This window comes from Salvelinus alpinus, chromosome 4 (assembly GCF_045679555.1).
Source record: "Salvelinus alpinus chromosome 4, SLU_Salpinus.1, whole genome shotgun sequence".
Lineage (NCBI taxonomy): Eukaryota > Metazoa > Chordata > Actinopteri > Salmoniformes > Salmonidae > Salvelinus > Salvelinus alpinus.
Genome location: NC_092089.1, coordinates 41,283,217 through 41,308,443, shown reverse-complemented (window position 1 = coordinate 41,308,443; position 25,227 = coordinate 41,283,217). Strand labels below are relative to the sequence as shown.

Sequence of the window (25,227 nt, the reverse complement as noted above, 5' to 3'; positions counted from 1 at the left end):
GTCAGCCCTCTCACTCCCATTTCCTGTCCTCTGTCTGTATCTGTGTTTTGTCATGTGACCCCAGAAGACACGGACTCACCAGGTTGGACCAGCTCAGGTCTGTCCCTTCTTCTTCTGTATGCCTCCCCTTTTTACCTCCTCCTCATCCTCGTCTTCCTCATTGCTCCTCTTCTTCATCCCGCCTACTCCTGCTTTCTCATGTCCATTCTTCCCTGCTGATTGAGCTTGTTGGATATGTTTTTTGGGGGGGAGGGGATGGATTTGACTCAGTTTGTGTGTGCTTGCTTACATGTAAGCATGCATGGTCATACATGTCAACTGTGGTCATTGTAACATGTCTGTTGTTCGGCTATATTCAATCCTGCCGACATTTCATTGAGGCATGTTGTACAAATACAACCTAGGAATCCTGATATGCCACCAAGATGGCAGAAAGTGCATCTCATTCTGTACCATTGTCTTTACAAGGTCTGTTGTTGCTCAACTACAGCATAAGGTCATATCTCATCAACTGTCATACAAAGCTGACGGACAGGACAGGAAATCATATTCACATGTTGCAGAAAAACTAACATGGATGCTGTCCTTTCATTTCCCATCATTCCTGGAGATCTTCATTTAGTCTCATCTATTATCTTTCTACATTCATTTGCTCTTTGTTTTTGTGTTTTCTTTCTCTCATGCGCCTGTTTTTCCTCTCCCCGCCACCATCATACAAATCTAAAGTGGAGAGAATGAAAGTGTGTCCAGAGAATGGTGATGCATGTAAGATAGCTAGAGTTACTGTAGTCTGCCTGACATCACGAAGTGAGGCTGTCCCAAATGGCACCTACCCCATTCCCTAGTCTGTTGGACCGGAGCCACATAGGGAACACTATATAGGGAATAGGGATCCTCTGATCTGAATACTCCCCGCACTACAGACTGACAGACTGACCTGACTGACGGACCTAACAGACCTGACTGACCTGACATGCTCACTGTGGCACGTGGACAGTCACGTTTTGCCCCCAAAGCCTCTGTGAGCTCTGGGAAGTTGGTGTCTGCTTAGAAGAAATATGATGAATAATTCATTCAGTAAAATAAACTATGGTAAAGAGGTTGTATAGTAAAGTTAGGGCTCCAGACCCAACAGAGCATGTCTGAGATTTTGACAGACTAAGTGACACCTTTCATTCAAACCCTTCATGTAAACCCCAAGTGAACCCCTTCATTATGAAATGGAATATCTCTTACAAGTTGTTGTTTGGGTTTTCCTACTGTTCATTTTGCCAGCTCTATGTGACATCATGGACTGCCTGTTGGTGTCTCTGTGAACTAACTCTGAACGCTGCATGCAGCACTTTTATACAATAACATTGTCATGTGAAATGATACCCGAATAAGTCTTTGGATCATAGTAATGCAGGGTTCCTTAATCAAAGTAGGAACCTTTTTTTATGCTGATATCTTGAGGACTTGTTCAGTCCGTGCTTTATACCAGAACCCCCAAAACATTTCAAAAGACTGTTCCTGAGTAGCGTTGCAAAAATACGTGAATTTCCCACAAATTCCCAAATTCCCAGGATTATTCCCTTGTGATTCTGAGAGTCTTCCAACCAGGATTTCCCTATTCCTGAGTATGACCTCCACTGACCACTCTGCTCCCTAGGTGCTATGGATGTGGAGGAGAGGACCAGACAGATGAAGCTGAAGGTGAACAAGTTCAAGCAGGGGGCCGGGTCCGACTCCAGACTGGAACAGGACTACAACAAGGCAAGACACAGTGACACAGTCCTTCTTTCCCGTTCATAACTATAACATTGTTAGCATCACACTTTTTCTACCAACAAACTGACTTGGAGTTACATTAACACGTCCATGTGAAGCAGGACTATCACTCTTAAGGCAAGACCAATATCAGCCCTTCCTTCCTATTCTATTCATAACATGGTCATTAAGTAGACACTTTGTTTACAAACTGACTTACGGATAACACAGAAAATGTTCAGTAAATGTGGCCCGGTGCAGGAATCAAATCAAAGCCGAGCAGGATGTTAACCGCATCATACTCAAACCCACGGAGGCATCAAAATGTAAAACACTTTTTTTCCAAACACCCATTCCAGCAGTATTCACAATTTGACAAGCTTCATGAACAAGGATACGTACATACATGAGGTATTATATCAACTCTGTGAATCCATGGAATGTAGCGGTGACTGTGTCCTGAGTCACACAGACAGTAGTCAAGTGAAGTGTGTTTATAAAGAGACAGGCTGGGGGCCTCACCAGAGCCCGAGCCAAGCCTTATAAGAGAAAGAATGTCCATCCTGTCCTGTCTTCCTTTTAAGTGTGTGGAATGATAACTACTGCCCTGGAATACACTAAGCATGCATTACACTTATAGTTCTATAAAAAGCAGGTGGAAAATGGAACATTTGTCGACTCTGTTAGTTGTGAGGAGTGCCACAAACTACAACCGTATGTTTACAAACTGTAATGCTCCTCTCGACACAGAGAAGCTTTTAATATACAATTTCTTTCTTTGCAGATGATTTTAATTTGTTTTAACATCAAGTCTTGGTTCACCAACTTGCTGTAAAAAAAACTAAGAAAGATATCCTTTTCCCATTTCTTGTTTATGCCAAATTATTTTGATTAGTTTACATTTTGGCTTTACAGACCTGAACTAATGGATAAACAGTATGTTCTAAAGTGGGAGAACAACTTACTGTCGCTCAAGATTATTTGATTATATAACTTAGTATTTCTCTGTGTCCTCCTCCAAGAACATTGGCCATAATGAATGTGAATGAGCTGCTCTTTGGCTAACAATTGTTTTTGGACGAACGGATCTCCTTAAAAAGCCAACAAATCATTGAAAGCAGAGATTTTGGCCACATGAAAGTTTGTTCTATTGTCCTTTATCTTATAATTGTCTAAGTAATACTTTGATAAATTCCTTCCCCACAAGACTATAACTCTTGCAATAGACTGTTTTAAACAGTTTATTATCTACATCACATACACTGAGTGTCCAAAACGTTATGACCACCATGACATAGACTGACCAGGTGAATCCAGGTGAAAGCTATGATGCCTTATGTAGGCGGCAGGTACCCTAGCGGTTAAGGTAGCTAAGAGGTTGGGCAAGAAAGGTTGCTGGTTCAAATCCCTGAGTTGTCTAGGTGAAAAATCTGTCGATGTTCTCTTGAGCAAGGCACTTACCCCTAACTGCTCCTGTAAGTGGCTCTGGATAAGAGGGTTTGCTAAATGGAAAAATGTCACTTGTCAAATCCACTTCCATCAGTGTAGATGAAGGGGAGGAGACAAGTTAAAGAAGGACTTTAAAGCCTGGAGATAATTGAGACATGGATTGTGTATGTGTGCCATTCAGAGGGTGAATGGGTAAAAAATATTGACGTGCCGGAGGTTGGTGCCACCTCAATTAGGGAGGACCAGCTCGTAGTAATGACTGGAGCGGAATCTGTGGACTGGTATCAAATGCGTCAAACACATGGTTTCCAGGTGTTTGATGCCATTCCATTTGCTCCGTTCCAGCAATTATTATGAGCCGTTCTCCCCTCCGTAGCCTCCACTGGGTTTTTCACGCTCAATCGATTCCTGTGTATATCAAGAATGGTCCACCACCCAACGGAGAAGCATTGGAGTCAACATGAGCCAGCATAAAGAGCTTTTTTTTGTCTTAAAGGGCAGTGTTGTATTTTGAGGCAGGCTTGAATAAGCTAAGTAGCCAATAGGCAGAGGGTAGCATAATTTGTCTGATTCTCTGTAGTAATGGTATGAGAATAATAATGTGTTTTATTTTGCAAAGTGGTTTCTTGCATCAAACAACCCAACAACATTTTCAGTCACCTCCTTGTCTGAGTGGATAAAAGTTATTGTCAAGCCCTGCATGTTTTTTTTTCTTCAAAAGTCTCATGGAATGTAGAACTACATTGAACACCACACATTGGCTGCTACTGTAGACTGAATTATAGAACAGCTCTTTCCATGTTAAAATGTTATGGGATGCATTTTCTCATTTAAAAAAAAATGGTTGGTCACTCTGGTAGGCCTACATTATGATCAAATAGCCATAGTAGCCTACTTGATCACTGTCAAAACTAACTTAAAGCGGGTACAGCCTCAGTGTTCACAGTAAACGCGCGCTTGGATTTGCACAGAATTTTAGCAACATTCAAGTTTGCGCTCAGCAGACCTGAAATTTTCTCAGGTTGTTCTGAGGGTTAAAGGGCAGGTGCAACTCAATAATTAGGAAGGTGTCCTTAATGTTCTTTACAATCAGTGTATATAGGGGGAAAACTCATCAAGGGACAAAATAATTACCACAAAGTAGCATTTTCAAGTCTATTTTTAGTTGTGTGCTGAGTGGTGTGTGTTTCTCCTTTACAGAGGAGGGATGGTCAGCGGGGTTCAGACAACATGTCAGCCAAGTCTTCGGACAGTGATGTAAGCGACGTGTCCGCTGTGTCGAGAACCAGTAGTGCCTCCCGGTTCAGCAGCACGAGCTACATGTCTGTCCAGTCAGAACGGCCGCGAGGAAAGCAGAAGATCAGGTAGGATGCAGCAACACACCGAGGGGAGACAGAAGCCCTAGATCTAATACCTGTGGCCTGCCAGGGATGGGCAAACCCCAAAGGCTGTGAAGCTTTCTTCCAACTAAAGTTGCCAAGTACAGACATTTTCCACAATGAAAAGCGTTTTCATTTGGTTTCTTAACTTTAGGGGAAAATACCCAGCTAGCATTGTGCTATTTCCCACTGTCCAGTGAGTTCAGCTTTGGCTCTGCCTAGGTGAAAATAGAGCTAAATGTTTGAACTCTACTGCTTCAGGTTGGGGTTTGCTCGTAACTGGTAACTCATACCGGTGTGAAACCATGTAGTATGCTGTATGGGTTGTCTCGTGCTGAAACATAACTGAAACAGATCTGCATGTCTAGGTTTTTTGCTTTTAGTTCATTTTAGTTTTGCTGTTTTATGTATGTTCCATTTTGTCTCATTGTTGACCTTATTTCTGCAGTTTGGTTTCACATACCTTTCTTTCATTTCCTTTCTGCTTTGCATGCGCCGCGTTTGCGCTTCTGTCACGTCCTCATCTATTCCGAATCAAGGAACCAATCACGGGAAGGGGATGAACATTTGGGGGAGGTGCTGGAGGAAGAGGAAGCTGGGCGAGAGGTGGGGGGGGGAGAGGGGGGTACACATAGAGGGCAGGGTAAACAGAGAGAAGGGGAGGAGGAGGAGGCTAAAGAGGAAGGAGGTCAGAGGAGGACCACTGTAGTCACACAGAAGTCACAGGAGGAGATGGATGAAGAGGAAATGCTTCGGAGGAGGTTCTCAGAGACTGACCTCAGGTAACTAGTTAACTAGTTCACCAGTCTGACCTCAATCTAACCTCAATCCAACCTCCAATCAAACCTAACCTGACCTCAATCTAACCTCAATCCAATCTCAGGTCAAACCTAACCTGACCTCAATCTAACCTCAATCCAACCTCAGGTCAAACCTAACCTGACCTCAATCTAACCTCAATCCAACCTCAGTCAGGTTAAACTTTACCAGTCTACCCTCAATCTAACATGAATCTAACATGAATCCATTATTTTGTGGAATGCCAGTTATCATGTTCCCATAATGTTTTACGTGATACTTTTATATTACAAACATGACAGTTGTTTCGTTTCAACAGGGAGGATAGTCATCATAAGAGGCTGTAAAAGTATGTCAAGATTAAAACAAATTGATTTGGAACCCCGCGAGTTCTTCTCAGCAGCAGGCTAACAGATTAGTTTAGCTGTCTAATAAGATGTAATCAGTGTTACATTGCATTCACAGTGGGAACTAAGAGCTTCTTACGAACAGACTCTATTTTTTGTCTGGTTTTGAAAAAACACATCAAGCTAAATGCTCAGATCTTATTAAGTAAAGTATTACCGATGTGGACAGACAAACAGACCACTCAAAGTTATGGTACACTAGGCTGTAGTCAGTCAGTTGCTAAATCACTTGTTGTCTGTCTGTACCTCTGTGTTGGGTCAGTATGATGTCCTTTTCCTTGCCTGCGCCTGGCTCTATGTGCTTGTAAACTCATCTGACCCTGACTCTGACCCCCTGACACCATAACCCAGTCCACAACTACCTCAACTCTCTTCAACCCTGACCCCCTGACCCCATAACCCAGTCCACAACTACCTCAACTCTCTTCAACCCTGACCCCCTGACCCCATAACCCAGTCCACAACTACCTCAACTCTCTTCAACCCTGACCCCCTGACCCCATAACCCCATAACCCAGTCCACAACTACCTCAACTCTCTTCAACCCTGACCCCCTGACCCCATAACCCCATAACCCAGTCCACAACTACCTCAACTCTCTTCAACCCTGACCCTCTGACCCCATAACCCCATAACCCAGTCCACAACTACCTCAACTCTCTTCAACCCTGGCTGTTAATGCTTTCAGCTGCTCTCTTTATAATCACTTTGAATGTCTGTACCTTACCTCGTACGATCGCTGAAAACCCGTACGGGTGATGGTAATAGTAATGTTCTCATTACTATTACTATTAGAGGTACAGTAAAAGCCTGTGTTGCCCCTTCAAACTAGTACTCCAGTGACACAGCATCAGAGAGCATGGATTGGATAATGAGTCTCTTTGTGAATGAAAAGCAGATGGATGGAGAGCTGGAGAGCACAGTGTTCTGATGAAGTGTTTTTCCTCATGCTGCTATGTACCTTTCTTTTACTCTGTTATTGTGTGCTCCAAGGTAATGCTTTCAACCAGCCTTATTATGGAGATCTTAACAAGGACGCTGAGGCAGAACAGTTCTGTCACAAAATACAGGAGAGGTTCCCAGACAGGCAGATAGAGAAGAGCACTATTTGAGTGGCTTTTCTGCTCGATTGGCTGAACAATTTGATATATAAGAGGTGAGATGAACAAGGCTAACTAGAGTACTACATGGACAGTTTTCTAATAGAACGAATGAGAAACCCAAACCTCTTCAATAACTCAATAAGCATAGTGAATAGCTACAGTGGCCATAGATTGCTCAGGGACATACATGACAGACATTATTGTCAGTTTTTCCTTTGAGGGTTTTGTGCTGGGAAACGGTTATTACGTTCATAGTCTTCACAATCCAATCTCAAGATCAGAGTTACACGTCTCCTCTCAGTTCAGCTGATGTGTTAATGATTTACAGCAAGGAGATAAAGATAACCTTTTTACCACACGCATGTAATCACATGATAATAGGGATAAATCAATGGACATGTTTATTTCATGTAAAGTGTATAATACAACACAAGCTCTTTTGTCATGTGCCTTGCACCAATGCACGCGCACACAAACACACACACACACCTGAACTAAGCTAAGGGGACTAGATGGTCGGTAGTGATGTCCAGGAAGTTAGTTTCCATCAGTACATTTAAATACACACACACACACACACACACACACACACACACACACACACACACACACACACACACACACACACACACACACACACACACACACACACACACACACACACACACACACACATTGACACACACACACACACACACACACACACACACACACACACACACACACACACGTTCATACACCTCCCACACACACCTCCTTCTTCTCCATTTAATCCATTATTGTTACCTGGGTAACTGCTCATTCTTATGAGTTTAAGTAAAGACTAATACTTTGAAGGACAAATCTGTCTTTAACAATAAGGTAGAGTTGCACCCCCTCAAAGATGAGTAAACAACTCTACACTTAAACTCAAGGGAAGCTGTACAGAGAAATGATGAAACAAGGCACATCTCAGTATATCCTGTTCTTATTCCCCAGTCACTCAACGTTGAGACTCAGCCGTCTATCTGTGGCTCATATAGATAGGAGGAGAGGAGGACGCACGCAAACTCTCTGACCGCGAGCACGGTTTCCATAGAAACCAATTATTTCTGCATCACCTCAGTTTTAGCGCCGCTCTTTCTGCAAGATTATCTAGATCACACAGTAGGCTGCTGAGGAGGGGAGAGGGGAGAAAGACAAGGTTTGTCTTTCCTGAGATGACCACATCTGACATTCATCATTCATCAACCGGTTGTCAAGGTGCCTGTCGGTCACTGTCAGTTCAGTGACTGAAGTTATTTACAGGTATCTTGAATTAGTATTAATCATTTGAAAAGCTGTTTTGAGAAGAAGAAAAAAATCCTTTCAATCATATTTTTCAACTTCAGTTCAAGCATTTTCATGCTTTTCTTGAAGTATTTCAGTCTAAATCTAAAATGTGCAGAGGCTGTGCTATTTTTACCTAAGAACAGACCTACATTGAACATGCATTAAAATGCTGCTCATCGCCTCGGATAGGAGCCAACCAGACTAAATCCTGTTGGCCCGTGAACACACAGAAATACTTGTGCAGGTCTTGTTTTAGCTGAGGGAACATCTTGGCCTAGATGAAAATGAAACACACAGCAACAATCTGCATGACAAGGAAGGAACACAGTGTTGGTTTGTTCAGTTAGCTGGGGTTGAAACCAGACCCTCCAGTCTCTGGAGAGGCTCAGTGTTCCAAGCTGCCTAGCACTGTGGACAGACCCTGACACAAGACTCAGCCATGAGCTAAGGAGGAGGAGGGGGTGGAGGAGGGGGGGGGGGGGGGAGTGGTTTGAAGGCCATCCGTAACATTAGATGGGAGAGTTTGGTATATCTTTGAGGCAAGCTATGGCTCTCATAGACCATCACCTGAACTGAGGACTCAGATAAACTGCAGCCATGTATAGCCTTGTTGAAGGTCTGTCTGTCTGGGATGTAGGATGAGGCCAGGCAATAGAAGTGCTGCTTACACAATCATATCGATGGGATCAATACAGGAATCATATTGATCTCACATTAATATTTGACTATGTATAAGAGCAGCCCACAACAGAGTAATTCACTGTTGTTGGCCTTGAAGTCACTTCTTCATCAAAAGTTCCGATGTGCTTTATTGGCGACTAATACATAACCCTCTATGTAATCCACATTTACATTACATTTAAGTCATTTAGCAGACGCTCTTATCCAGAGCGACTTACAAATTGGTGCATTCACCTTATGATATCCAGTGGAACAACCACTTTACAATAGTGCATCTAACTCTTTTAAGGGGGGGGGGGTTAGAAGGATTACTTTATCCTATCCTAGGTATTCCTTAAAGAGGTGGGGTTTCAGGTGTCTCCGGAAGGTGGTGATTGACTCCGCTGACCTGGCGTCGTGAGGGAGTTTGTTCCACCATTGGGGTGCCAGAGCAGCGAACAGTTTTGACTGGGCTGAGCGGGAACTGTACTTCCTCAGAGGTAGGGAGGCGAGCAGGCCAGAGGTGGATGAACGCAGTGCCCTTGTTTGGGCGTAGGGCCTGATCAGAGCCTGAAGGTACGGAGGTGCCGTTCCCCTCACAGCTCCGTAGGCAAGCACCATGGTCTTGTAGCGGATGCGAGCTTCAACTGGAAGCCAGTGGAGAGAGCGGAGGAGCGGGGTGACGTGAGAGAACTTGGGAAAGTTGAACACCAGACGGGCTGCGGCGTTCTGGATGAGTTGTAGGGGTTTAATGGCACAGGCAGGGAGCCCAGCCAACAGCGAGTTGCAGTAATCCAGACGGGAGATGACAAGTGCCTGGATTAGGACCTGCGCCGCTTCCTGCGTGAGGCAGGGTCGTACTCTGCGAATGTTGTAGAGCATGAACCTACAGGAACGGGTCACCGCCTTGATGTTAGTTGAGAACGACAGGGTGTTGTCCAGGATCACGCCAAGGTTCTTAGCACTCTGGGAGGAGGACACAATGGAGTTGTCAACCGTGATGGCGAGATCATGGAACGGGCAGTCCTTCCCCGGGAGGAAGAGCAGCTCCGTCTTGCCGAGGTTCAGCTTGAGGTGGTGATCCGTCATCCACACTGATATGTCTGCCAGACATGCAGAGATGCGATTCACCACCTGGTTATCAGAGGGGGGAAAGGAGAAGATTAATTGTGTGTCGTCTGCATAGCAATGATAGGAGAGACCATGTGAGGATATGACAGAGCCAAGTGACTTGGTGTATAGCGAGAATAGGAGAGGGCCTAGAACAGAGCCCTGGGGGACACCAGTGGTGAGAGCACGTGGTGCGGAGACAGATTCTCGCCACGCCACCTGGTAGGAGCGACCTGTCAGGTAGGACGCAATCCAAGCGTGGGCCGCGCCGGAGATGCCCAGCTCGGAGAGGGTGGAGAGGAGGATCTGATGGTTCACAGTATCAAAGGCAGCCGATAGGTCTAGAAGGATGAGAGCAGAGGAGAGAGAGTTAGCTTTAGCAGTGCGGAGCGCCTCCGTGACACAGAGAAGAGCAGTCTCAGTTGAATGACTAGTCTTGAAACCTGACTGATTTGGATCAAGAAGGTCATTCTGAGAGAGATAGCAGGAGAGCTGGCCAAGGACGGCACGTTCAAGAGTTTTGGAGAGAAAAGAAAGAAGGGATACTGGTCTGTAGTTGTTGACATCGGAGGGATCGAGTGTAGGTTTTTTCAGAAGGGGTGCAACTCTCGCTCTCTTGAAGACGGAAGGGACGTAGCCAGCGGTCAAGGATGAGTTGATGAGCGAGGTGAGGTAAGGGAGAAGGTCTCCGGAAATGGTCTGGAGAAGAGAGGAGGGGATAGGGTCAAGCGGGCAGGTTGTTGGGCGGCCGGCCGTCACAAGACGCAAGATTTCATCTGGAGAGAGAGGGGAGAAAGAGGTCAAAGCACAGGGTAGGGCAGTGTGAGCAGAACCAGCGGTGTCGTTTGACTTAGCAAACGAGGATCGGATGTCGTCGACCTTCTTTTCAAAATGGTTGACGAAGTCATCAGCAGAGAGGGAGGAGGGGGGAGGAGGGGGAGGAGGATTCAGGAGGGAGGAGAAGGTGGCAAAGAGCTTCCTAGGGTTAGAGGCAGATGCTTGGAATTTAGAGTGGTAGAAATTGGCTTTAGCAGCAGAGACAGAAGAGGAGAATGTAGAGAGGAGGGAGTGAAAGGATGCCAGGTCCGCAGGGAGGCGAGTTTTCCTCCATTTCCGCTCGGCTGCCCGGAGCCCTGTTCTGTGAGCTCGCAATGAGTCGTCGAGCCACGGAGCAGGAGGGGAGGACCGAGCCGGCCTGGAGGATAGGGGACATAGAGAGTCAAAGGATGCAGAAAGGGAGGAGAGGAGGGTTGAGGAGGCAGAATCAGGAGATAGGTTGGAGAAGGTTTGAGCAGAGGGAAGAGATGATAGGATGGAAGAGGAGAGAGTAGCGGGGGAGAGAGAGCGAAGGTTGGGACGGCGCGATACCATCCGAGTAGGGGCAGTGTGGGAAGTGTTGGATGAGAGCGAGAGGGAAAAGGATACAAGGTAGTGGTCGGAGACTTGGAGGGGAGTTGCAATGAGATTAGTGGAAGAACAGCATCTAGTAAAGATGAGGTCAAGCGTATTGCCTGCCTTGTGAGTAGGGGGGGAAGGTGAGAGGGTGAGGTCAAAAGAGGAGAGGAGTGGAAAGAAGGAGGCAGAGAGGAATGAGTCAAAGGTAGACGTGGGGAGGTTAAAGTCACCCAGAACTGTGAGAGGTGAGCCATCCTCAGGAAAGGAACTTATCAGGGCGTCAAGCTCATTGATGAACTCTCCAAGGGAACCTGGAGGGCGATAAATGATAAGGATGTTAAGCTTGAAAGGGCTGGTAACTGTGACAGCATGGAATTCAAAGGAGGCGATAGACAGATGGGTCAGGGGAGAAAGAGAGAATGTCCACTTGGGAGAGATGAGGATCCCAGTGCCACCACCCCGCTGACCAGAAGCTCTCGGGGTGTGCGAGAACACGTGGGCAGACGAGGAGAGAGCAGTAGGAGTAGCAGTGTTATCAGTGGTAATCCATGTTTCCGTCAGTGCCAAGAAGTCGAGGGACTGGAGGGAAGCATAGGCTGAGATGAACTCTGCCTTGTTGGCCGCAGATCGGCAGTTCCAGAGGCTGCCTGAGACCTGGAACTCCACGTGGGTCGTGCGCGCTGGGACCACCAGGTTAGAGTAGCAGCGGCCACGCGGTGTGAAGCGTTTGTATGGTCTGTGCAGAGAGGAGAGAACAGGGATAGACAGACACATAGTTGACAGGCTACAGAAGAGGCTACGCTAATGCAAAGGAGATTGGAATGACAAGTGGACTACACGTCTCGAATGACTGAATGAATCCACGACAGAGCAGCTCTCACTAACTCTACTTACTATCATAAACAACGGGCTTTATGAGGTGTGCTTGTAATTTACATCTCCGCTGTTTAACAACCCTTACCCTCCTCTAGTGAGACTGTAGGCAGTGCCAACCATGACCATGCAAGACAACACAGGGTGGCAAAGTTAAACAAAGCTGTATTCCAGTAGAACATTACAGATTTTCATTTTGTAGAGAAGATTTTCCTCTGATATAGTTTTAGCTAGTTACAACAAGTCTTCTATTGCATCAGGAAACTCCTAAATTCACCTGATGGCAAACTAATGAATAATACAAATTCAGAGAGGAGCTGACAGCCTAGGAAGCTTGGATAAATGCTCAGTCATCTCTGCTGAGTTCAGGGGAGAAGTAGAGAGAGAATATTGTAGGCTAGATTTCATTCACCTCCAGCTCTGACTGGCGACTGAGCTCAATAGAAGCACTTTTTGCTGGCACCGTACTGCATTCAGACTGAGATGAACGGGGTTAGGCCAGGGAACTTTCCAGAAGTAGTATCATGGTGTACTTTGTCAGTATCATAACAGCAGTTATATTGCGAAATGCTCTCTCTCCTTTCTCTCTCTCTCTTTCTCCTTTCTATCTCTCTCTCTTTCTCCGTTCTCTCTCTCTCTCTCTCTCTCTCTCTCTCTCTCTCTCTCTCTCTCTCTCTCTCTCTCTCTCTCTCTCTCTCTCTCTCTCTCTCTCTCTCTCTCTCTCTCTCTCTCTCTCTCTCTCTCTCTCTCTCTCTCTCTCTCTCTCTCTCTCTCTCTCTCTCTCTCAATTCAATTTCAATTTCAATTTAAGGGGCTTTATTGGCATGGGAAACACATGTTTACATTGCCAAAGCAAATGAAATAGATAATAAACAAAAGTGAAATAAACAACACAACATTTACAGTAAAGATGACACTTACAAAAGTTCCAAAAGACATTTCAAATGTCATATTATGTCTATATACAGTGTGGTAATGATGTGCAAATAGTTAAACCCATCTCACTCTCCCCTCTCTCTCTCTCTCTCTCTCTCTCTCTCTCTCTCTCTCTCTCTCTCTCTCTCTCATGTGCAGAGACAGTGATCGCTTACTTCTCCCTTGCATACCCCTCTCTCCCTCAGAACACTGAGCTAATACAGTGGGCTTATGGGCTGATTGATTTCTGAGGAGCTATACGTCTTACATATGTAGTGCTGGTTGATAGAAACTCATAGTTAAACAGAGTAATCCATAGTTAGTGAATTGTAGGATGTATTATAGATTCTTTTTTGTAAATAACTAATGTAGGCTAAATGATATGAGGATAAAATAATAATTTAGATGTGCAGTATTCACTGTGCCTCTTTCAGTTCAGTATCTACAGCCGATTTGGACGAACCCAGTGGACATGTTCAGTTCATACAGAAGCAGAAACATCCCTTCACTGAGTGAGGATACATGAGCCCTACATAATCACCTTAAGAGCAATTAAGGGAAGTAGCCTATGTAACAGGTTCAAACTGAATAGAGCACTAATGCCACAGACGTGAATGTAGAGACGGGACAGGAGGAGAGGAGCCTAATTGAAATAATTGAAGAAGTAATTGTTAAAGGGCATTGATTTTTCTTAAGTTTGACCCTATTGACTCTTCTTACAATCTTCTAGATTAGACAATTGCGTGTTATAGGTCAGCCGCAGTTTTAGACGACTCCTGTCCTCGGGCGGCTCTTTACCACGTATTTATACTAGTTTATACTCATTAGGACTTGAAACCCATGGCACAGGATATCATTTGTCTCTCAAACTTGAAATCTAGCACTGCGAGCCAAAATGAGACCCTCATTTCGACACCTATTTCCTTTCAAGCAGAATATATGTATTTTTGGGGGGTGAATCATTTCTCAGCAGCATTGAAATGAAGTCTTCCACGAATTGTAAGCGTGCTCATAAATCAGGGTCAAACTTCACATCTTCTCCTTGATCACTTGAATCCTGAGGAGAATAAATAAGAACAGATTGCCAGTCATAATGAATAGCTCATCTGAAGCTGGGGATAAAAAGTAGAACGATCAGAATTTAGAGCTTTAGAATTGAGATGTCTTATTTCTTAAAAAGGTGAAGGCTCTTTTGTAGTTCAAACAATATGACTGTTTCATTTTAGATGGTTGAAGGAGGAACAAGGTGTCACAGGCTTTTACTGTACCTGTCTGCATGTTAGTTGAATTCACTTTTCATTTTTGACTGTTTTGTATATGTACTCATTTTACAATGATCACAGCCATATTAATGTATCAATCAACCAGCTTACCATCCAGTGCATGACACATCTGTGGGAAGTTCAGACCAGAGGACCTTGAGCCCTGTCCCTAAACCTATTCCCTAAGTCCTAGACTACTGTAGCTGAGCCCTGTCCCTAAACCTATTCCCTAAGTCCTAGACTACTGTAGCTGAGCCCTGTCCCTAAACCTATTCCCTAAGTCCTAGACTACTGTAGCTGAATCCTGTCCCTAAACCTATTCCCTAAGTCCTAGACTACTGTAGCTGAATCCTGTCCCTAAACCTATTCCCTAAGTCCTAGACTACTGTAGCTGAGCCCTGTCCCTAAACCTATTCCCTAAATCCTAGACTACTGTAGCTGAGCCCTGTCCCTAAACCTATTCCCTAAGTCCTAGACTACTGTAGCTGAGCCCTGTCCCTAAACCTATTCCCTAAGTCCTAGACTACTGTAGCTGAATCCTGTCCCTAAACCTATTCCCTAAGTCCTAGACTACTGTAGCTGAATCCTGTCCCTAAACCTATTCCCTAAGTCCTAGACTAATGTAGCTGAATCCTGTCCCTAAACCTATTCCCTAAGTCCTAGACTAATGTAGCTGAATCCTGTCCCTAAACCTATCCCCTAAGTCCTAGACTACTGTAGCTGAGCCCTGTCCCTAAACCTATCCCCTAAGTCCCAGACTACTGTAGCTGAGCCCTGTCCCTAAACCTATTCCCTAAGTCCTAGACTAATGTAGCTGAATCCTGTCCCTAAACCTATCCCCTAAGTCCCAGACTACTGTAGCTGAGCCCTGTCTCTAAACCTATTCCCTAAGTCCTAGACTACTGTAGCTGAATCCTGTCCTTGTCTCCTCTAGTCCACTGTCTCCTCCCCGGTCTCATTTTCTCGTCTCCTCTGTCTCCTCTTCTCTCCTCCTCTGTCTCCTCTTCTCTCCTCCCCTGTCTCCACCCCTGTCTCCTCTCCCTCTTCTCTTCCTCTCCTACCTCCTCTACCTCCCTCTCCTCTATCCTGTCTGTCCTGGCCTGCCCCTGTAATGGTGGTGTGTGGCTGACAGTGACTTTACATCCAAAATGAAAAACAGGCAGTTGGGCACGTCGTCAGGGAGTATGAACATGACCAAGAGCACAAGCATCGGTGGAGACATGTGCAACCTGGAGAAGACGGACGGCAGCCAATCGGACACGGGCGTGGGCATGGTAGGCGGGGACGAGGATAAGAAAAGACGCTCCAGTATTGGTGCCAAAATGGCGGCAGTGGTTGGCCTCTCGCGGAAAAGCAGGAGTACCTCTCAGCTCAGCCAAACAGGTAGGCGTGCCTGAGTCACTTGGGATATATATCCCTCTGTCCTTCCCTCTGTTCTCTGATGTACTGTACTACGACACTGTCTGTGTATCATGTCTTTCTGCCCCTCTCTCTTTCAATGAATGTCATATGATACCTCAGTTCTTTCCTTTTCCTCCAGTTTGCATATCTTTCTGTCTGCAGGAGTTCTGGATCCAGAGCTAGAAGGATGTCTAGGATGGCATGAATGTGTTTTATCCTCATCACTTCTCTCTTTCTCCTAGATGATGACATTCCTACTGTAGAGACATTTTCCTTCCTTTCTTGAAACCCTTTGTTATGATTATTTTTCTTTCCAGGAACAGAATTGTACAAGAAAACAACATGCAGACCATCGCAATGGATTGTTAATGATGTGTACGTGATGTTCAAATAATGGTTCCTTTTCTTGTTTTTCGATACTGTAGTTTTGCAGTTACATTTATGTTTAACATGGCAGAGAGGTGGCTTCAGTTACATATGTTCTTTTTCTGTTCTCAGTCATGTTTTCAAGATGCTATACTCTTAAGGGCCTCCGTATCATGTAGCACTCTGAGTCTATTCATAGACTGACTGGTGGAGACGCAGCCGGTGGGAGAGAAACATTTTACATTTGATTTCATTTGTGTCACAATGTTTGTCATGAATACTCGAAGGAGTACATCTTCTCATAGGTGTATCAGAACAGTATGAACTGATTATCATTGGATCGAGAGAGAGCGAGAGAAAGCAATAGAGAGCAAGAGAGAAAACGAGAGCGAGGGAGAGAGCGAGATAATGATGAAAACAGTCAAACCACCTAGCAAAGTGAGGCTAGAGGGTAACACATTGTCGTAGCCTCTCATTTAAAAAACGAGGCCAATTGAATGTACTCCGTCTGAAGGAAAGGACTGGTAAAGATCATTATTGCAGTGATTTACACCAATGGATGACCTGAAAATGTCAATCATCATAAGTTATTTTCATAACACGTTCCTCAGTTAATATCACACAAAGCAAAGCCCATGATCATAATGTTGGTTCTTTTTACATGGACTTCTATTGTTATTTTGACAGAGTGGAACTTGAATGCAACAATAAAAAGTGCTGCAGACAGGTGGGTGGATGGGTGGGTTGTTTTGGTCACGAGTTGTCCCTGATTGAGGTCTGGTCCATCTGTAGGAAGGTCAGCTTCAATCATACCCAAGGTCCTGAGAGCTGATGCTCTGCTGTCTCAAGGAGTGTTCACACCTTAAATTGCCTTTTTTGTCATCAAAGCCAGTGTCCCAAATTGCGCCCTATTCACTATATGCTGGTCAAAAGTAGTGCACGATGGAGGGAGTAGGGTGCCATTTGGGACACAGCCCAGGTCTGGGATGATTATGGTCAATGATCACTCCTCCCTTCTTCATCAATCGTGTCCACTGAGGGTTGAACGTAAAGGGAGGTGGGGAATGAGTGTGTGTGTGTGTGTGTGTATGTGTGCGTTACTCACGTGGCGATGCCTTACCCCTCCAACCCATGATTTGACAGGCACACGACATGGGCCCCAGTCTTCTCTCTTTGTAGTTTTAATCATTCCTACTGATTGCCCCGCAGCGCATCATTCTGTCATGGTTGCACCACAGCCCTGTCAGTAAAACCTCTCTCCTCCTTCGCCCCTTTTTGACTCGTGACTGAAGTGAGCTTCTGAAGTTCTTTGAGTGACTGATTTTGTCAAAATATGGACAATATCCCTGATAGGGTCTCTAGATAGCACATCGTCATGTCTTTATCTGTACACTTGTCTCTTCTCATTTCTAACCCCATCCATGATGTGGTTGTATAATAAATGAGTTGGCTATAGTGTCTCAATGGTTATTTCACAAAAGGCAAGTGCACAACTTCTCTGGAAATTAATGAGCACCTGCAAAAGTTATATTTGTATTTCTATCAAAAATAATATTATATAAAAACATAAAAGCAACATGCAACAATTTCAACGATTTTACTGAGTTACAGTTCATATAAGGAAATCAGTCAATTGAAATAAATTAATGAGGCCCTAATCTATGGATTCCATATGACTGGGCAGGGGCACAGCCATGGGTGGGCCTGGGAGGGCATAGTACCACCCATTTCAGAGCCAGGCCCACCTACTGGGGAGCCAGGCCCAGCCATTCAGAATTAGTTCCATACAAAATAACTTTATTACAGTCAGAAATACTCCTCAGTTTCATCAGCTGTCCTGGTCGTAGGTGAAGAAGCCAGATGTGGAGGTCCAGGGCTGGCGTGGTTACACGGTTACACGTGGTCTGCGGTTGTGAGGCCGAGTGGACGTACTGCCAAATTCTCTAAAACAACGTTGGCTTATGGTAGAGAAATTAACATTAAATTCTCTGGCAACAGCTCTGGTGGACATTCCTGCAGTCAGCATTGCCAATTGCACGCTCCCTCAAAACTTGAGACATCTGTGGCATTGTGTTGTGTGACAAAACTGTACATTTTAGAGTGCCCAGCAAAAGGTGCACCTGTATACTGATCATGCTGTTTAATCAGCTTCTTGATATGCCACACCTGTCAGGTGGATGGATTATCTTGGCAAAGGAGAATTGCTCACTAACAGGGATGGAAACAAATTTGTGCACAAAATTTGAGAGAAATAAGCTTTTACTATTTTTTATTTCAGCTCACTTTACATGTTGCATTTATGTTTTTGTTCAGTATATATATACAGTTGAAATCGGAAGTTTACATACACCTTAGCCAAATACATTTAAACTCAGTTTTTCACAATTCCTGACATTTAATCCTTGTAAAAATCCCCTGTCTTAGGTCAGTTAGGATAACCACTTTATTTTAAGAATGTGAAATGTCAGAATAATAGTAGAGGGAATGATTTATTTCAGCTTTAATTTCTTTCATCACATTCCTAGTGGGTAAGAAGTTTACATACACTCAATTAGTATTTGGCAGCATTGCCTTTAAATTGTTTAACTTGGGTAAACGTTTCGGGTAGCCTTCCACAAGCTTCCCACAATAAATTGGTGAATTTTGGCCCATTACTCCTGACAGAGCTGGTGTAACCGAGTCAGGTTTGTAGGTCTCCTTGCTCACACACGCTTTTTCAGTTCTGCCCACAAATTTTCAATGGGATTGAGGTCAGGGCTTTGTGATGGCCACTCCAATACCTTGACTTTGTTGTCCTTAAGCCATTTTGCCACAACTTTGGAAGTATGCTTGGGGTCATTGTCCATTTGGAAGACCCATTTGCGACCAAGCTCTAACTTCCGGACTGATGTCTTGAGATGTTGCTTCAATATATCCACATAATTTTCCTACCTCATGATGCCATCTATTTTGTGAAGTGCACCAGTCCCTCCTGCAGCAAAGCACCCCACAACATGATGCTGCCACCCACATGCTTCACGGATGGGATGGTGTTCTTTGGCTTGCAAGCATCCCCCTTTCTCCTCCAAACATAACGATGGTCATTATGGCCAAACAGTTCTATTTTTGTTTCATCAGACCAGAGGACATTTCTCCAAAAAGTACGATCTTTGTCCCCATGTGCAGTTGCAAACCGGAGTCTGGCTTTTTTTATGGCGGTTTTGGAGCAGAGGCTTCTTCCTTGCTGAGCGGCCTTTCAGGTTATGTCGACATAGGACTCGTTTTACTGTGGATATAGATACTTTTGTACCTGTTTCCTCCAGCATCTTGACAAGGTCCTTTGCTGTTGTTCTGGGATTGATTTGCACTTTTCACACCAAAGTACGTTCATCTTTAGGTGACAGAACGCGTCTCCTTCCTGAGCGGTATGACGGCTGCGTGGTCCCATGGCGTACTATTGTTTGTACAGATGAACGTGGTACCTTCAGGTGTTTGGAAATTGCTTCCAAGGATGAACCAGACCTGGGGAGGTCTACAATTCTTTTCTGATTTTTGGCTGATTTGTTTTAATTTTCCCATGATGTCAAGCAAAGAGGCACTGAGTTTGAAGGTAGGCCTTGAAATACATCCACAGATACACCTCCAATTGACTCAAATTATGTCACTTAGCCTATCAGAAGCTTCTAAAGCCATGACATCATTTTCTAGAATTTTCCAAGCTGTTTAAAGGCACAGTCAACGTCGTGTATGTTAACTTCTGACCCACTGGAATTGTGTACAGTGATTATAAGTGAAATAATCTGTCTGTTAACAATTGTTGGAAAAATGACTTGTCATGCACAAAGTAGATGTCCTAACCGACTTGCCAAAACTATAGTTTGTTGACAAGAAATGTGTGTAATTGTTTAAAAACAAGTTTTAATGACTCCAACCTAAGTGTATGTAAACTTCTGACTTCAACTGTGTGTGTGTATATATATATATATATATTGTCATGTTTTCCTACAAGTCAGGCAGGCCTGTCCATGTCAAGATTTTGCTGAAAAATACACACACACACACACACACACACACACACACACACACACACACACACACACACACACACACACACACACACACACACACACACACACACACACACACACACACACACACACACACACACACACACACACACACACACACACATCCCCTTTCAGCTCGAATCTTAAGAGCATATCAATATTTCACTCAATGCTTTTAGGTGCATCAGCGTGAGTGTGTCCATCTGTCAAATCTTTGTCTTGGTTCTGAACCAACCAATGGATTGAGATTCTGCCATGTGGTCCCCCTGCGATGCACGCGATGCACGCTCTCTCTTTGGCCTACTTTGTTGTTGCTTTACCCAGAGGCACTGGCCGCCGACTTGAGGGGCGCATTCAAAGGATGGAAGCCATGTGGAAGGGATAGGAGCAGTTTGGCCTCACAGAGGTGTGTCTGACTGACACAGACGTACAGAGGTTGTTCCCAAGTGGGCATCAAGAGGTCACGTGCAAACATACACACACACACACATTCTTTAATCTAAGACGATGGTATTTGTTCTTACTTAAAATAGCTCCGTGTAACAGATATAAAGTACTCACGTGTTGATTTTTGGATATTTCTGCTGAAGGGACTGTCTTACTGTACCAGGCATGTAATGTATTAACCTTGTTATTCGCTATTCTGCCGTGTTAATTCAAGGTTACCGTAAGGTTGAGGTATCATAAGATTGAGGTATCATATCATATGAACATATTGGTGTAATTCATCTTGTTGTGATAGCTTCTTCATAGGGCTGAGGTTTTTCTCTGTGTGTGTATGTGCGTGCGCTTGTGTGTGTGTGCGTGCGCTTGTGTGTGTGTACATATGTGGGCATGTGTGCGTGTATGTGTCAGCATGGCGTTACTCATGACCAAGCTGAAACACAGAGTTGATTTATAACGTTCGATTGTTTCACACCTCGTTCAGCAGTCTCGTAATTACCCTCTAGCCTCGGGAGAGAAGACTCTAAATCCCTATACATGCTCCTCCCCAAATCTGCCTCAGCAAAAAAAAAAACACTTTAGTGCCTCAAATTCTGCAAGCCATTGGAAAATTGTTGCTGTGTCTATTGCCTTATGCAGTGTTTCAAATGTACCGATGTTGTAACTAATAAAATGTGATGTGTTGAAATAGGACAGGTAGGGTAATAAACATGATGTCCTAAACTTCCCCAATCTGTCATATTTACTATCTCAGCATCTTTCTAGGCAACGTGCTGATAAAGATAGTGTCGGCAGTTACAGAACTGCATTGCCGTCTTGTGATCTCAACGACACTTGATTAATATGCATTCTGGCCCAGAAACATCTGCATGTTGCTATTGTACTTTCTTCAGGTCATGTGTGAGAGCAAAATTGAAAGATTATGTTATAATGCTGTAATTGCATCAACTGGTTGTTTTATGCAACAGAATAGAGGGTTCGTATAACTCTATTGTGTCTGTGTGAACTGAAAGTGGGCCTCTGGGAGATTTAACACTGACAGGATATTTACGATGTCTTTGGGTGATACCGCATTCCAGAGCATGAGTTAATGTTTCTGTACTGGGGTACCAGGGGGAGATGGCTCCAATATAGATTTGCGGTGCCAGGCCCTGGTCTCTACACAATGAGGACAGTTTTTACAGCAGATGCTGTCAGCTATGAATTATAAGTATCTTTCATACAAATCTTAACCTTGTTACCCATTCCATACATATGTTGTTTGTCATGTAGACTGAAGGAGGATGGACTTTGCTATAAAATGCAGTGGCTCAAACCAGCTGGTTGAGTTCTCAGTGATCACCTCCAGAGGTGATTACCGACCAGCTCCATTACTGCACTAATTAAATAATAAAGTTTGATTGTTTTGAAGAAATCTAAAAGTCTCTCCTTTTGATTACAATAATTCCACCACACAGGTCAGACTGTAAGACATGTATGATTGACCTAGTGCTTATTGTCTTGCAGCACAAATAGTGAGTATTGTCCCAAGCCCTCCCTGGGTTGTCTCTCTGTGCTGTTCTGTTAACACTCTGAGTCCTGATAAAGTCTGTCTGGGAAGTAGCAGAGCCTTTCTCCAGTCTGAACTTACTGATTGCTCACTTGGTGTTCAGGCAGAGCTGCCATGCCGGAGATGTTATATCTCATTCTGTTGGAAAAGCATTAGAGAGAAAGAGACACACAGATGTAGTCCAATATGCATTGTGTACATACCAGCCTCACCACTTATAGATTGGAACGTAGATATGGTGTTCTACTGTCCCTCAACTAAGTGTCTGTTCTAGGCTGTAAAATAGCTGAACTTTGAGCTTCTAGAGTCCAGAGGAGGGTAATTAATCATCTCCTAATCTGGGCTACAGTCTCTCACGCATGCACACATGCACACACGCGCGCGCACACACAAACACACACAAACACCACCCCCTTTTAGAGCTGGTTCCTAATTCATCTCAGAGGAGGCCAGACACATAGTGTTGGATGATGCATGGAGCACCACTGCTCCCAGGTAGCCTACACTACACTGAGGCTGCCGCTATAACGACTGCTGCTATAACGACTGCTGCTATAACGACTGCCGCTATAACGACTGCGCCGATAACGACTGCTCTGATAATGACTGCTGCTATAACGACTGCTGCTATAACGACTGGTCTGATAACGACTGCTGCTATAACGACTGCCGCTTTAGCGACTGCTGCTATAACGACTGCTGCTATAACGACTGCTATAACGCTACCTCATGCTCTCTTTGTCCCCCCTCTCTCCCTTTCTCTCCCTCTCTCTCTCTCTCATCAGAAATGTGGGGCACTGGTTAGTACTGAATTATCTGTAGGACGGTACATCTGCAATGACCTAGCTGGAGTTTATATCCACTCTGAAACTTTTCACTTTTTCTAATCACACTTGACAATTTCATTGTGAATTGTGGACTGATTTCTGATGTAGTTCACAGACACTGACTGGAGAATGCATTTTTTTCCAGTTAGAGAGGGGCTTGTCAAGCAATGAGGAAAGAACCACAGTGACAACTTTTACTAGCCCAAGGAGACAGAGCAATTTGAGTCAAACTTTTACTTTTATGGCACTGGACTTAAAGGAAAGATTCACCCATTTTGAATGTTGTATCGTATTTGTGCATCTCTGAGTGATCCCGGGGTCATTGAATGTTTTCATGTCATGTGATGCAAAACGCGTCATACCGGCTGTATTTCTGCCTGCTTGAACGGTGAATATTTCGGATATATGAAAACATGAAATGACCCCAGGAATCGATAGAACATCAGTCAGAGATGCACAAATACAATATATGATTCAAAATGGGTGAATCTTTCCTTTAACTTGTCTTATATGTTAACTCTATCTTATTCTCATCGTTCTGAATCTGTAGTTTTGCATTTCTACAAAGAATTTCTTCAAAGAAAGGTTTGTATTAGGATCAATGTTGATGTACCGAACATCTTTCAGAGTGATTATTCACAAGGCAGTGATTGTCTTATTGATATTATTTTTGAATGAATAACTTAATGTTGTCTAATGGCACATGGTACAACAGATGCTTCATGTGCTTTGCGTTGTCCATGATGTTAACCAATGTCCTTGTTTTGCCTTTTTTTGTCACAAATACATGATGCCTTTTGTTTTGAATTCAATAAAAACCAAGTTAGACACGATAGTGTAGCAATAGTACCGCTTGCTATGCGGTAGCAGAGAGAACCGTCTATGACTAGGGTGGCTGGAGTCTTTGTCCATTTTTAGGGCCTTCCTCTGACACCGCCTGGTATCGAGGTCCTGGATGGCAGGAAGCTTTGCCCCAGTGATGTACTGGGTCGTACGCACTACCTCCTCTCCTGAGGTGGAATAGGCATTGTTGTGCCCTCTTCACGACTGTCTTGGTGTGTTTGGACCATGACAGTTTGTTGGTGATGTGGACAACCTGCTCCACTACAGCCCTGTCGATGAGAATGGGGGCGTGCTCGGCCCTCCTTTTCCTGTAGTCTACGATCATCTCCTTTGTCTTGATCACGTTGAGGGAGAAGTTATTATCCTGGCACCACATTGCCAGGTCTCTGACCTCCTCCCTATAGGCTGTCTCATCGTTGTCGGTGATCAGGCCTACCACTGTTGTGTCGTATGAAAACTTAATGATGGTGTTGGAGTCATGCTTGGCCATGCAGTCATGGGTGAACAGGGAGTACAGGAGGGGACTAAGTACACACCCCTAAGGGGCCCCAGTGTTAAGGATCAGCGTGGCAGATGTGTTGTTACCTACCCTTACCACCTGGGGGCGGCCCGTCAGGAAGTCCAGGATCCAGTTGCAGAGGGAGGTGTTTAGTCCCAGGGTCCTTAGCTTAGTGATGAACTTTGAGGGCACTATGGTGTTGAATGCCGAGCTGTAGTCAATGAATAGCATTCTCATGTAGGTTTTCCTTTTGTCCAGGTGTGAAAGGGCAGTGTGGAGTGCAATAGAGACTGCGTCATCTGTGCATCTGTTGGGGCGGTATGCAAATTGGAGTTGGTCTAGGGTTTCTGGGATGATGGTGTTGATGTGAGCCATGACCAGCCTTTCAAATCACTTCATGACTACAGACGTGAGTGCTACGGGTCGGTAGTCATTTAGGCAGGTTACCTTGGTGTTCTTGGGCACAGGGACTATGGTGGTCTGCTTAAAACATGTTGGTATTACAGACTCGGTCAGGGAGAGGTTGAACATGTCAGTGAAGACACTTGCCAGTTGGTCCGTGCATGCTTTTTATTGTTTTATTTTACCTTTATTTACCCAGTTAAAACTTCTCACGAGTCACCAACCCTGATCCGGTAGCACCCCCCACCCCCCACCCCACTGAGTAGCATAGCTAGCATAGCGTCACAAGTAACTTGTAGCATCTAAATATCATTAAATCACAAGTCTAAGACACCAGATGAAAGATACAGGTCTTGTGAATAAAGCCACCATTTCAGATTTTTAAAATGTTTTACAGGGAAGACACAATATGTAAATCTATTAGCTAACCACGTTAGCA

At 44.4% G+C, this 25,227-nt stretch overlaps 1 protein-coding gene across 14 annotated transcripts in view; it reads left to right on the top strand.

Moving 5' to 3' along the window:
• The window catches only part of LOC139573661 (regulating synaptic membrane exocytosis protein 2-like), a 213,728-nt gene that overhangs the window by 171,028 nt on the left and 17,473 nt on the right, over positions 1–25,227 (top strand). For 9 of the 14 annotated variants that reach the window (XM_071397362.1, XM_071397363.1, XM_071397367.1 and 6 more), the window contains 4 exons: positions 65–97; positions 1,652–1,755; positions 4,399–4,562; positions 15,544–15,794. The exons of 4 other annotated variants lie outside the window; for them this stretch is intronic. In XM_071397362.1, coding sequence (XP_071253463.1) covers positions 65–97; positions 1,652–1,755; positions 4,399–4,562; positions 15,544–15,794 — 552 coding nt within the window. The remainder of the gene's footprint in view (positions 1–64; positions 98–1,651; positions 1,756–4,398; positions 4,563–15,543; positions 15,795–25,227) is intronic. One more of the 14 variants, XM_071397365.1, reaches the window with a different exon arrangement.